At 37.0% G+C, this 14304-nt stretch overlaps 1 protein-coding gene across 1 annotated transcript in view; it reads right to left on the bottom strand.

Annotated features, from left to right (window-relative positions):
- Nucleotides 1-12462, bottom strand: part of LOC134822240 (uncharacterized protein K02A2.6-like) — a 33962-nt gene extending 21500 nt beyond the window's left edge. Inside the window, exon 1 of the mRNA XM_063833147.1 lies at nucleotides 11109-12462. Coding sequence (XP_063689217.1) covers nucleotides 11109-12462 — 1354 coding nt within the window. The remainder of the gene's footprint in view (nucleotides 1-11108) is intronic.
- Between the last annotated feature and the right edge of the window lie 1842 nt (nucleotides 12463-14304).

Below are 14304 nucleotides of genomic sequence, written 5' to 3'. Positions count from 1 at the left end.
TTAAGCGGTAATACCTTTACCATTATCGAGCCTTTGTCGGAATGCGCACTTTAAAAAAAACCTACGATCGTTTTGAAAACGTTTAGAAACAATTATGTTTCAGCCGGAGTTTCAGCCGGAATTTCTGCTAACTTTACATTATTGAACTACTATCAGTACCGTTTGATTTACTTTATAGTTTATACTGTTTAACACATGAAGACAACTGTAAATTGTTCACTAGCGTATTTAGTACGTTATACCACTTTATAGGTTTAATGATAGAAATTTGTCAAGGATCTCTATGTGGAGGCATTATTCTCCTGTTTATACCAATGGCTCACTGCATCAAACGGACCTTTACCGATAGTTGAAATTCGACATCTAGCGTCATTTAGCGTCATCTAGCGTCATCTAGCGTGAAATGACGCCTGATGACGCTAGATGACGCTAGATGACGAATTTCAACTATCGGTAAAGGTCCGTTTGATGCAGTGAGCCATTGGTATGAACAGGAGAAAAATGCCTCCACATAGAGATCCTTGACAAAGTTCTATCATTAAACCTATAAAGTGGTATAACGTACTAAATACGCTAGTGAACAATTTACAGTTGTCTTCATGTGTTAAACAGTATAAACTATAAAGTAAATCAAACGGTACTGATAGTACTGATATCTGGATATTATCCGGTTGGAAGAGACAAGGACAAGTGAAACAAGGAAGTTAGGAGTAAGGGCAAATTTTCGGCGTCAACGCCATCTTCAGGCTAAAATTGTTATAAATGTTAGTATATAATAAATGCTTCTATACTAGTTAAAATGCTAAATTGAAATTACACACACTGAATACAGGTTACATCAAATGGTATTATACATTACAGTAATGTATAATACCATTTGATGTAACCTGTATTCAGTGTGTGTAATTTCAATTTAGCATTTTAACTAGTATAGAAGCATTTATTATATACTAACATTTATAACAATTTTAGCCTGAAGATGGCGTTGACGCCGAAAATTTGCCCTTACTCCTAACTTCCTTGTTTCACTTGTCCTTGTCTCTTCCAACCGGATAATATCCAGATATCAGTATTTCAATCATGAGACTAATAAACAGCGAACTACTCCGTTATTTGGTACTGATAGTAGTTCAATAATGTAAAGTTAGCAGAAACTCCGGCTGAAACTCCGGCTGAAACATAATTGTTTCTAAAAGTTTTCAAAACGATCGTAGGTTTTATTAAAGTGCGCATTCCGACAAAGGCTCGACAATGGTAAAGGTATTACCGCTTAACCTCTCTCAATCAGAATCTACAGAGCTGCAGCTGTGCTAACATTATCGTTAAATTATCTTTTTCTGCAAAATTAAAATTGAAGGATTTTTTTCCATTTCACCCTTTTGTAAAAAAGGGTGTTTCCCTAGTTAAAGCATAATTTATCAATATTATTATTATGAAGTGAGCTGATTAGAGCTTATACTTATAGTTATAGTGAATGGAAATCTAGCGTCCGCCAATTTCCGTCTTTTCGGCGCCTTAAATCATCCGATTTGATTCTTGGTATCAATTTGCATTTGCAGACGGTCAACCAAATTCCATACCTCTTAAAGTCTTTACCATCTTAAACTGCTTCCCAAGAAATAAACCCTGTCATGCAGGGGTGATTCAGAATCAGCGTTCGAAAATACATCGATTGAAGTTGGTTACAACCATCGGGGGCTCTTTTAACTAGCGCTAGTTGTCGGCAACTAGCGCTAGTTGTCGCGTTTACACTATCGCAAAAGAACCGATTCAGGTTGGTTTCGGAGGCAATAATCCCGAAGATCGAGTGTAGAGTGATTTAGCAAGCTTTGTATTCATACCATTACGTCGTGGAAGCATTGAAAATCCTCAAACTAAGCCGGTCTATTTCGCTTTTTGGTTGGTAAGTACCTTATCGGACCTTATTTGGACGGACATTACATGAACGGACATAATTGTGAACGGACATTAATATGAACGCTCGAAGGCATTCAAAACCATCAAAAATCCGAAATTTTTTCAATTTTTGACGTTTTTTAATTTCAGCAAATGATTTTTTAATCCATTTTTTATACAGTAAGTAAAAATAGCATTCATTAAGCAGTAAAAATGTTAAATATGTGTACATGATCAGTGTCTAATATCACATATCATCTTCATTAAATGGGTTTTCGTGCATGAAATAGTCCATGCTTAAACAAGCATCAGTGATTTCTAGCTTTGTGGAAACCTTTTTTATCAAACTACCCCGGTCCTGCATTTCAGTGTTAACTTTTACAAGTCATTCGGCGTGAAGTGGTTTTATCTTAGACAACTTTAGGTTAACCTTAACATCACGTGGAGCTTTCCTAGCACTGTTTCATTACCTCCCCTCAGTAATATGAACTAAAAAAACGTCGGACAATGTCCTTGGCAACACGATTTACCGTAATATCTAGAGGCTGGAACAAGTTTGTCATGTTGGCGGGGACTAGCTCATGAACTATGTTGTTGAGTGCCATGATTTCGTTCACTTTTTCCGCCAAGTGACCCTTGAAAACATCATATACTAGTAGAGTTTTCTGTGCCTCCGGCAGACCAAGGAGAACCTTTCCTTGGTCTTTCTGGCACAATAAAGTTCTCATAGTTGTCATATTCTGGGTAAAAAGTTCGAAATGGAGAAATTTTTGAAAAAATTTCAACGGACTTTAACTTGGACGGACATTAATTGAACGGACTTTATTTGAACGGACATTAAGATGAACGCTAGGGCCTCCAGCGTTCAAGTAATGTCCGTCCAAATAAGGTCCGATAAGGTATCTCATTTAGAAAATCAACTCTTCTTATAACTTTATTAATTCATTTCTATCCCAAAATTTCATATCTAGGTCAATTTATTTGATTTTCAAATTAACCGATGCTGTTGATTGCTACCTCTACATTTAAGAAAAAGTTTATGTTCGATTCATATTATGGCGAAGAGAATTTTGAATAAAGATTAACATCTGTAGTAGTTGTACAGCAATACTAAGGTTATTTAACATCCTTGATAACATATCATTTTACGTCTTATAGTTAACATATACCGAAAACTAATAAACAACTTATGATTTTTTTCATCTCCTTATTTCACAAAAACGAAACCCAATGTTTGAGAAAATTAATCACAAAAATATTCTCTGATCAGCTGTTCCATCTAGTAAACAATTTTTCTGGAGCCTTTGAAAGTTAGTCTCAACTGAACTTATAATCCTTCAGAGGGTATAATACTTATAGCTTTATACTTTTATACTTTTATAGGAGACCGACAGTGTTTGTTATCTTAAAGTTAATCCACTAATCCCGAACTTTTGTGTTTTACAGTTGTAATTGCCTGCCTCCCTAAATAATTCTTTTAAAAGAAGTTATTTCTCAGGAACCAGCGTTTAATTGTTCTTAGCAATCAGCAACGTGTTTATTGTTTGATTTTGGGTCGATAAAAAATGACAAAATTGGCACGACTTTATATTCACAACTGATTTTGATTGATTTGAAACTTTTACAAATAGTACATAATATACAAAACAGCAAAGAGAATTTAAAATAAACGATATCATGAGGTATTATGCTGTGTAAAAGTTGTAGACCATATTGTAGAAATACTAAAAGCAATTAGGGTATGTGGTACAAGCTCTGGGGGTATACGTATTACTATTAGAAGTAATATTTCTACCCCCATGCCAGACTCACTAATAAAACCTCCATCTAAACACACAAATTTAGAATTATCAAAATAAATAATATGATAGATAATGCCACCATGACGATGCGACCGAAGATGTGGCAACAACAATGCGTAATGCGCAGCATTCGTGTAACACAGCGTAATCCAATTTTGAGATGTATCAACTTATACATTATATCTCGAGGGTTGCCTTATGTTTGAACGCAATCTACCCTGTTCACTGGTTGTTATCGGGGTTAAATAGGATGGGAGCTCCAGTACAGATTGGCTATTGCATATCTGATGAAATAATAGTAAGTCTGTGTATTCAAACTTCAGCTCCATTGGCAACATGTCTAGCTCTCTTAACCGAGCCTAATATTCTATGTCATTATAGTGACGATCCTGTTCGCCAAGGATCCACTTAACTGCTCTGCGCTGGATGTTTTCAACTTTGTTATTCAGGAAAACACTTGTTAGTCTCCAGACAACACTGCAATTTTCGAAAAGGCTTCTAACCAGTGCTAGATAGAATGCCCTTTTTTGTTTACGGTCCTTAATAAACCGTAGAGTTCTTTTCACTAGACCTAGACGTGAACTACCTTTCGTACAGAGGGCGACTAAGTTCTCCTCCCACTTAAGGTCTGTTCTAACAAAGACCCCGAGTTCTTTTTCGCTTTGGACGAAATCTTGTGCCATTCCATTTAGGTTGTAGACAAAGAACTGGAAGGGGAAAAACTCAAAATTCCCTTTTCGTTCATTTTGCTAGACACAGAGAGCACCCTGCATTTATTGGGATGAAACTTCATTTTGTTTCTTACTGCCCAGCAATGCAGGGCATCTATGTCTGCTTGTAGGATCTCGTGGTCCCTCCAGCCCACGATTTTACGCCATATTTTGGTGTCATCAGCGTATAGGGCCATCTTTGTACCTTCACTTACGCATTCTGACATGTCGTTAATAAAGAGTACAAAGAACAGAGGTCCTAAAATGGAGACTTGGGGAATCCCTGATTCGACATTTTTAAGTTCTGAATGGGATCCCCCAATTATAACACACTGTTTTCGGTCTTTGAGATAGTTCATAATGAACTTCAACAGTGTACCATCAATTTCAAATTCCGATTTTAATTTCTTTAGGAAAACGTGCAGGAACTTGTATACAAAATAATAGCTTTCTAACTAAGCAATTGATCAACAAATTCAACAAATTTCAACAAATTCAATGAAAATTATTTTCAATTAACCAAAACTGACCGTCCAATTTCACCAGGAAAATGACCGATGTGACAGAGGCAACACTAGAAATACCGGTATCCTCAATCCTAGAGACTCGCTCAATAAGTGAAGCCCGGATCAGTGAAACCCGGATAGTGCCACAAGTCAAGTACAACAACAAGCTGCAGACTACACACACTGCTACCATATTCAAATACTTCATGTGTACCTTCGTCATGATTGTGGGGGCGTTGGTACTCATACCTGTTATTGCTACTGAGATACTGTATAGACATAATGCTACTGAGGACGGTAGTGCTTACTTTAGTGAGTTACCGTAGCGTTGTTACTATGGTTACTATGGTTACTGTAGCTCTATAATTTTAGTCTATAATAACTATTGCTACTGATAGATACTGTATAAATGTTATAAAGACAGAATGCTACTGAGGACGGTAGTGCTTATACTTTAGTGAGTTACCGTAGCGTCGTTACTATGGTAGTATGGTCACCATGGTTACTATAGTAACTAGTGATTGCTGATACATTGAGCTGAGCGCTTTTATGTAAATCTTTCAAAACGATGTCATGAGTACAATATTTTATGTTTGATCGATTTATTTATTCCAGTTTATTTGCTTATCGGGCTCAATGTTATTGCGGGTGATGTATTTCTTACTGCACACTACCGTGTTTTGGTTACCCCTCTGGACCTCTTTCAAAACATAATTTGTGTTCCGATATAATGGACACTTAGATTGGTTTTCTTTTTGTATATCTCGGTTTATTAAGGGTCATTCTATTCTGTATAATTATTAATTTATATGTATTGTTTGAAAAAATTTCAGTTTGTGTTTCCAAAAAATAACACAATAAAAAATATGATTGCAAGTAAATTGAAACAATCCTTCAGAACAAATACAAAATTAATAAGACAATGCAATGAACTAAAAAACAAAGTACAATAACTTCTGCAATGAATACACACACACACACACACACACACACACACACACACACACACACACACACACACACACACACACACACACACACACACACACACACACACACACACACACACACACACACACACACACACACACACACACACACACACACACACACACACACACACACACACACACACACACACACACACACACACACACACACACACACACACACACACACACACACACACACACACACACACACACACACACACACACACACACACACACACACACACACACACACACACACACACACACACACACACACACACACACACACACACACACACACACACACACACACACACACACACACACACACACACACACACACACACACACACACACACACACATAATAATGGTTGTTTCATTTTCTTTAAAAATGAAATTGTACTATATAGATGTGCGTTGTGATGGCGATGCATATTTTTTGAAAAAAATGTGTTTGTCGTTTAAAATCGACAATTTGATTATCTACAGATTATTTTTATCTCACACCTCCCTGTTTTCGATCCTAGTTTCTGACTCTAACAGCCTCAGCCTCGAACTGCATTTATTATTATGATGGAATTGCGTACACATCTATAATTGTATAAAGATAGATCAATCATGCAATCTAATTGAAATGTCAGGACACCTTGTAAGCTTGTAGAATAACTTCAAACCTGACTGATTAGTTCAGAGCTTGCTAATCACATCTCCGCTCACCATGGTGATGCACTCTCTCAAACCCGAAAGCTTCATATCGCATCTCTTGAAAGCTATATATAAATATATTGACCATAAACTGACGGTGGTTGATCTAATGAATTTAATGAAGATTGCCCGTAAAGACACGAACCATGCCAATGGAGAGCTGATCGGTGGAATACAATGGTTATAACGCGTCGAAGTTACAACATGCTCACGCTCTTAATGGTCATTTTCTTTCCGATCAATCTATAATTGGTTTTGAGAGGTACACCTTGCGCGTGCACGTGGGCACCTTGCGCGTCGCATCCGTTCACGTGGGCAATTGTTTAACAGTAATGAAAATATGCCACCCAAGTGCATTGCAAGAGATGGTTAGAGCAGAGCAACATTGTAATACAAGGCAGGTTCTTTTTAGCAAACTGTTCAGTCAGGTGACATTTTGCATTTGTTATCCGTCACTTAAATAAGTTACTTTAATAGTTTAATAGGTGTGGTTACTATGGTTACTATGGTTACTATGGTTACTATGGTTACTATGGTTACTATGGTTACTATGGTTACTATGGTTACTATAGGTGGGTTGATAAGAGGTGGTGTCCATTAAATGGACAGGTTAGACAATTTCCCCATCCTAATCTGTATCATCTCATCTTCTAAATTGCATCATCTTGCCAGGATAGTGCAGCTTTACTGTTACTCACACAGTGCACTTAACAAGTTAACACTTTTCTTATTAATATCCACTACTTTATTAATATCCACTACTTCATTAATATCCACTACTTTCAGTTTTTCAGTTTATATTGCACTTATGGGTTTTGTGACACTGACAGCAGTTCAGTTAAACAAAAATTTCAGTTTAAAAAAAATTTAAATTGTATGCCATTTATTACAGAATAAACAAGTTTACAATAAATCAATTTGATATTTAAAGGAATCCTAATTCAATGTGTAGTATGGTTGTCACTCTTTAAATAGATTAGATATAGCTGTTGACGGGGCAAAGGAGTGTTCGTGCTGTTCGCTATTGCTCACACCAAACGGCAACCTAGTAAATGTTTTGTATGGACACCGGTCTCCATCACGATACAAAATTAGGATTCTAGAATTTATTGTATAACTTTTAGTGCAGTGGAGGTAGCGGTGTGATGCATTAATATTAATAAAGTGACAGCCTACTGATTTAGAGTTGTTTTTAAGTGAGCGTCATGGGTGTATTTTTGGACCTAAAGACTTCAGTATGTTGCAGCTCCTATCAGTATTTTACTTTTCCTATCCAAATATTCACTGTTAAATCATTTATTTACCTTATTGGACATAATTGTCACGGACCAAATTTTTCACCGACATATTTATTTAAGCTCATGACCGCCCAAAAATGTCCAAAAATTGTGAAAATTTTTGGTGATTTTTTAATAATTGTTTTACTCTTTTTCTGAACTGTAGAATGTGACTAAGGATTATAAGGACTAGCAGGAACCCGTATAACCCTAATATATATAAAGCGAGACGATATATATATATTTATTTATCCGCACCATTTTACTGACACCACGGCATCAACTTTAACACGGGTTTCCGCAAAAACCGTACAAGATATAAAACTGAAACTTTTTTAACTGATTCAAATGCTTTAATGGCCTTCAAATCAGCATGAAAAAATCGAAAATCGGCCAAGGAATAAGAATTTTAGTACCCAAAATTTGGACCCCCAAGTGGTGTCAAAAACGCGAATTAAATAGGTAATAATTATTTTTACTGGGAGACTTTAGGGTAGGAAACTGATCCGGCCACCAAAGAGCCTTGACACCAGTCTTAAAGGTTTGACGGGTTCCTGCTAGTAACCCTAAAGTGGTGTCAAGACTCAAAATACTAAAATAATTATTACCTATTTAATTCGTGTTTTTGACACCACTTGGGGGTCCAAATTTTGGGCTCTAAAATTTTCCTATTCCTTGGCCAATTTGTATTTTGTATTTGTTCGTACTGATTTGGAGGCCATTAAAGGATTTGACCCAGTCAAAGAAGTTTCAGTTGTATATCTTTTAAGGTTTTTGCGGAAAGTCGCGTTAAAGTTCATGCCGTGGTGTCAGTGAAATGATACGGATAAACACATTAAAAATTTGGACTATAATTTGAAACATTGCAGGAATGTTGTACAAATCGCTCAAACACACACACTAAGTTTTAATTCGGTAAAATTCCATTTAAAAATTAAATGATTCTCGATTTGTGGATGTTTAATGAAAATTTAATACTGTGTGACAACTTTAAGAATGTCGTAGTGAGAAAAAGTTAACTGTCGATATATTCATGTGAGGTATTATCGAAGTTCAAATTGTTGTGATGGGTGACATGATAAATGATAATGACTGATAAGAGAAAGTTTTCATGTCAACTGTGCCATATAAATCCATAACAGTATGATGACTGTCAAAGTGTCGACCGCTAGGTACTAGAACGAACAAGTGCATCCGAGGTGTTCCGTGTTCTGAGAGAATAAGCGAATAAGGGAACACGAACGGGCAAAAAAGTGAAATGCACAGTAAATAATATATACATACATATATAATATATATCGTCTCGCTAATTTATATACATTATCGAGTTTTTTTTTCTTTTGTGAACCCCCATTTCTCAAAATTCGACTTTTTGGAACAGAGCCAAAAAAATTATCAAAGTTGAATCGCTGGAACAAATGAGCTTAAAATTAAATTTGTAAGCTTCATAAACTTTTTTTTGGAAAACGAAATTAGATATATACAGAATAGTATTACAGGTTATATATTATGAACATCATCATTGCAAAAATAAAACCCAGTCCATGGGACTGAAAAAATTAGTTGACTTTCGATTCGAAAGAGTTAAATTCTAAATCATCCATGTTAATTAATTCGTAAGTTTTGTTTGAGGTATTTCTTGATCCTCTAATACACAATAAAATTAATTTCCTAATTAAAAATGATAATTTACACCGATAATAATTTATAGTATCGTTGTAATTCTGCTTTTTCTTATAAGCAAGTTTGTTGCAAAGCAGTTTCTCAAATGTCTTGGCTTGAGGTCCCATGCCACCCGTTTATAAACCGATCCTTTATAAAAAAATTTATTGTTTTTTAAAATCAGGACATTATTTTTTAAAACAACCTGTATAGTAAAATTTAATTGTAATCATGTCACTGAAGATTGTTGTTCTCAAATCCATGAAACTTTTAGTTTGACGATAACATCGTTTACTTTGTTACGCTTATAGTAAGATTACTATAATAAGTGATTATATTTGTCCTAGTATACTAATAAGCTAATATAGCAATCGGCTACAAACATATCTACGCATACGTAGGGACACACACACTAAAATGAATGGAAATAATTACCGGACTTTATTATTCACGGACCTTAATGCCACAGACATTATTTTCACGGACATAATCATTCACACTAAGGTCTTAAGTGTGAAAGTAATGTACGTGATAATTATGACCAATAAGGTATATATAATACTAAATTTAATATTTATCTGATATTCTATAATTTACTTACTCACCGTTACTCTATTATAACCGTTTAAATATTAATCAATTAATGATAAATCCCACGCTTTTTTCTTGATCTTCACTTGACGTTACCTGACGTCAATAGTGTTGTGTTCCGGGGTTCTTATCAGTGATGAACAATTGAAACGATCACTTCCTAAAACCTAAAGGCTATTAGTATGATTAGTTAACAATATAAAATCATATATCAATATATAACATTCCTCCTTGTTCAATGTTCAAATCGTTTGCGTATCGAAAACATTAAGATTCGTCTCAGCTCGGACCACGTTTACAGAATTAAATTAAATTGCGCGCGTTTAATGCGCGTGACTGAAAACAACAAATTCTCTATAATATAACGACGTCCGCGTTTTACATAAAATACATAAAATCCAAATTCACATTCTCTCTCTTTCTACGAATGTTAAAATCTGCCGTATGCCAGTTAAAATAAAAGTCTCGTGACAAGTTGCTTTCCGATTTAAACTGCCGTTTCATGTTAGAAATCAAATGTTAAAATGTCCTTCATCTATCGGGTATCAAAATAAACATCTTCGTTCGATATTACAATACACTGCACGTAGTGCCTTTACACTTAAAACAAAATAAGCTGTCGTATAAAATGAGTAAAAACAATCTGTAATAAATTAATTAATTCCAACGACGTCTTGGTTTGTTAGCCAGTCTGTCAGATCTGCGAAGTGATACTGGTGCAGATCCCGTGTTGGGTGTGTTGTTAGTTTTAGTAGTTGTCAATCGTGTAGACTGTGTAGTCACGTTAGAAGTAGTAGGTCGTGTTACAGTGGCTTGAATAGGTGTAGGTGGTTGTGATTGTGAAACACTCACTGATGGAACACGTGCTGGTGAAACATTCTCTAACTCTAACGGACCACGTACTGGTGAATTGTGCAATGGTGAAACATTCGACTGGACATGACTATTGCTAGTTTCTAGATTACCTGGGGGACTATACAAAGTTGGTTTCTTTCGCTGTAACATTGGTCTCAGTCTCTTCTTGATCTGATCTGCGTGTTTTACAACTTTTCTCCCACCAAACTGTACTTCATACATGTTGGAATTGCCCAGTCTTTTTTCAATAACACCTTCTTTCCATGTGTCTTTAGCTGTAGGTGGTTGAACATACACGTCTTGTTGTTCTTCAAACTGTCTGTTTCGAATTCTGCTAGAATCAAGAACTGCTTGCTCCTTCTCGATATCCATGCTGCCAACTTTCTGCTGATCCAGTAGGGTAATCTGATGAAGTCTGGATCTGAGCGATCTTTTAAACATCGCCTCTGCTGGTGGTGTACCTGTTACACTGTGTGGCGTGTTTCTGTACCGGATCAAGAAGTTCGCTAAATTCTTGTGAATATCTTTACAATCTTCGTTCATCTTTTTCATAGCAGATTTGAAAGTTCCTACAATTAACCGTTCACAACAACCGTTACTTTTCGGGTGATATGTTCCTGTCTTTAAGTGTCTGATGTTGTTAGATGATAAGAACTTTTCAAACTCGTCAGAGGTAAAGTTGGTTCCATTGTCGCTTACTATGACGAATGGCAGTCCGTTTCTACTAAATATCTCTCGTAGTGCTCTGATAGTAGCTGCTGGAGTGGTGTCTTTGTTCATCTTTATCACTTCTGGCCATCTTGTGTAAGCATCATAGACAACTAACCACATTTTGTTGAAGAATGGGCCTGCGTAGTCAATATGTACGCGCTGCCAAGGCATAGTGGGTTTGGTCCACGGATGTTCAGTGAGACTTGGTAAACTCTTCCCATGTTTACCACAACTTTTACATGTGCTGGCTAACTGTTCAATCTCTGAGTTAATCCATGGCCAGTACACGTAAGAACGAGCCAGAGTCTTCATTCCACTCATCCCAAGGTGTGTGACATGTAGCATCTCCAACACTGTCGATCGTAGTTTGCTGGGAATAATGACTCTGCAACCCCACGTTATACATCCTAGCTCCACAGATAATTCACTTCTTCTGTTCCAGTAAGCTGTCATCTCTTCACTGAATTGTATGCCTTTGTCCGGCCATCCATTCATGATGTAGTGTAACACTTTTGACAAAATCGGGTCTTTCTTGGTGTAACTCTCGATCTTCTTAGCAGTTAAACAGGTATCTTCAATGTCCACACTGAAGACTAGCTCTTCCTTAGCTTCTTCTTCGTCCTGTTTAGTGTGTGGAACTGGTAATCTTGATAGCATGTCTGCATTACCATGGGCTTTGGTCGAACGATATGCTATTTCGTAATCGTAATCCATAAGGAATATCGACCATCTGGTTAGTCTTGCTGCTGTCATGACCGATAACTGTTTGTTCTTATTGAATATGTGGACTAGCGGTTAGTTATCAGTGACTAGCTTAAACTTCCTCCCGTACAGGTAGAGGTGAAAACGCTTGACTCCCCAGACAATTGCTGTAGCTTCCTTGTCGATCTGTGAGTAGTTCTTTTCTGCAGATGTCAAGGTGCGTGAGATGTACTCAACAGGTCTTTCAGTTCCGTCAGGCATTACATGCGACAAAACATCGCCTAATCCATGTGATGATGCGTCTGTATCTAGCTTTAGCGGTAGATTAGGATTGTACAAAGTCAGAACTGTCTCCGAACTTAACATGTTTCTCAGTTTCTCCCAAGATTTCTGTTGTTCCTTGCCCCATTTCCATTTGACTCCTTTCTTCCTGAGTTCGTCTAAGGGTGCAATAATCTGAGACATGTTTGCAATGAACCTTCTGTAGTAGTTCACTCCTCCAAGAAATGATACAAGTTCGTCCACCGACTTTGGTACTTTCATCTTCAGTAAATCTTCCACTTTGGATTTTACAGGCTTTATTCCGTCTTTGTTCACAGTGTGACCTAGGTACGTCACTTCGTCTTCCATGAACTGGGATTTCTCCGGTTTACATCTGTATCCTTGATTTTCTAATCTTGTTATGACCTCGTTCAAAATGGTCATGTGTTCTTCATCGTCTTTTCCTGATATGAGAATATCGTCGACTCTACAACAACACATTTGAATCCCGGCTAGAGTTTGGTCAATGGTCTCCTGAAAAATCGCAGCAGCGGGTGCGATACCATACGGTAACCGGTTCCACATCAACTGTCCTAGATGGGTGTTGATTGTCGTTAAAATCCTGTCTTCCTTTCTGATCGGAATGTTGTTGTAAGGTTGTCGAACATCCAGCTTAGTAAACTTCTTACCCCCTGTTACCTTGTTAAAGCACTCTTCTATTGAAGGTAACGGGTATTGCTGAGCTGCCATCCCTGGATTCAACGTGAGATTGTATGATCCACAAATCCTTGTCTTCTCTCCTTTAAACACTGGAACTACGGGTGTTCCCCAAGGACTTGCTCCCTCAATTTTGCTCAAAATCCCTTCGTTGATCATTCTCTGTAACTCGTCCCCGACTTGCTTCTTCTTAGCATAGGGTAACGGTCTCACTCCAAGTGATTTAGGCTGTGGCTCCTTCCTTGAGAATCAGCTTTGCTTCAGCTCCTGAGATAAGTCCTAAACCTTGCTGAAAGATTGGACTTTCCTTGAGTTTACTAATCGTTCTGAGTTTAAATACTTCCATGTCTCTGTCTGATACTGCAGTGACAAGTTCTTCATCCACACTACTACACACATTTGCATCAACAGTCTCTTTGTCCTTCTGAAGATTAAGAATCTTTGTCAGCCAGTCTGGTCCTAAAAACTCTGTTATCCATGACTGCCCCATGAGCGACGGGCACTTGTCATCTGTTATATACCGCTCTAATCCCTGTATCAGTCTTCCGTTGAACTCAACGTCTACCAGAATTTTACCTTTGACAGACAGTCTCTCGTTGTTAGCAACACGCAGGGTCTTGTTAGCAGCACGCAGGGTCTTGCCTAACCCTAACTTAGAAAAAACATCACAACTAACTATACTTACCGTGGATCCACTGTCGAACTCCATCTGTAGATTAACTCCATTCAATTTAACCTGAACGAGTGGTTTAGAAATGTTCGTGTAGTTAACTGTCAGTTCATTGTCATCATAAAAATCATTATGAATTTCAACATTGCTCTCAGAAAACTTGAGCATGGTACAATCTAGGTCAGAAATTTCATTTTCAAATTCAACATCATGATAAACAGAGGACTGACACACTAAACTTGTGT

The sequence above is a fragment of the Bolinopsis microptera genome, chromosome 10 (genome assembly GCF_026151205.1).
Source record: "Bolinopsis microptera isolate Bmic1 chromosome 10, MBARI_Bmic_1.0, whole genome shotgun sequence".
Taxonomy (NCBI): Eukaryota; Metazoa; Ctenophora; class Tentaculata; order Lobata; family Bolinopsidae; genus Bolinopsis; species Bolinopsis microptera.
The sequence above is the reverse complement of the archived record's forward strand: the minus strand, read 5'-3'. Positions and strand labels throughout refer to the sequence as shown.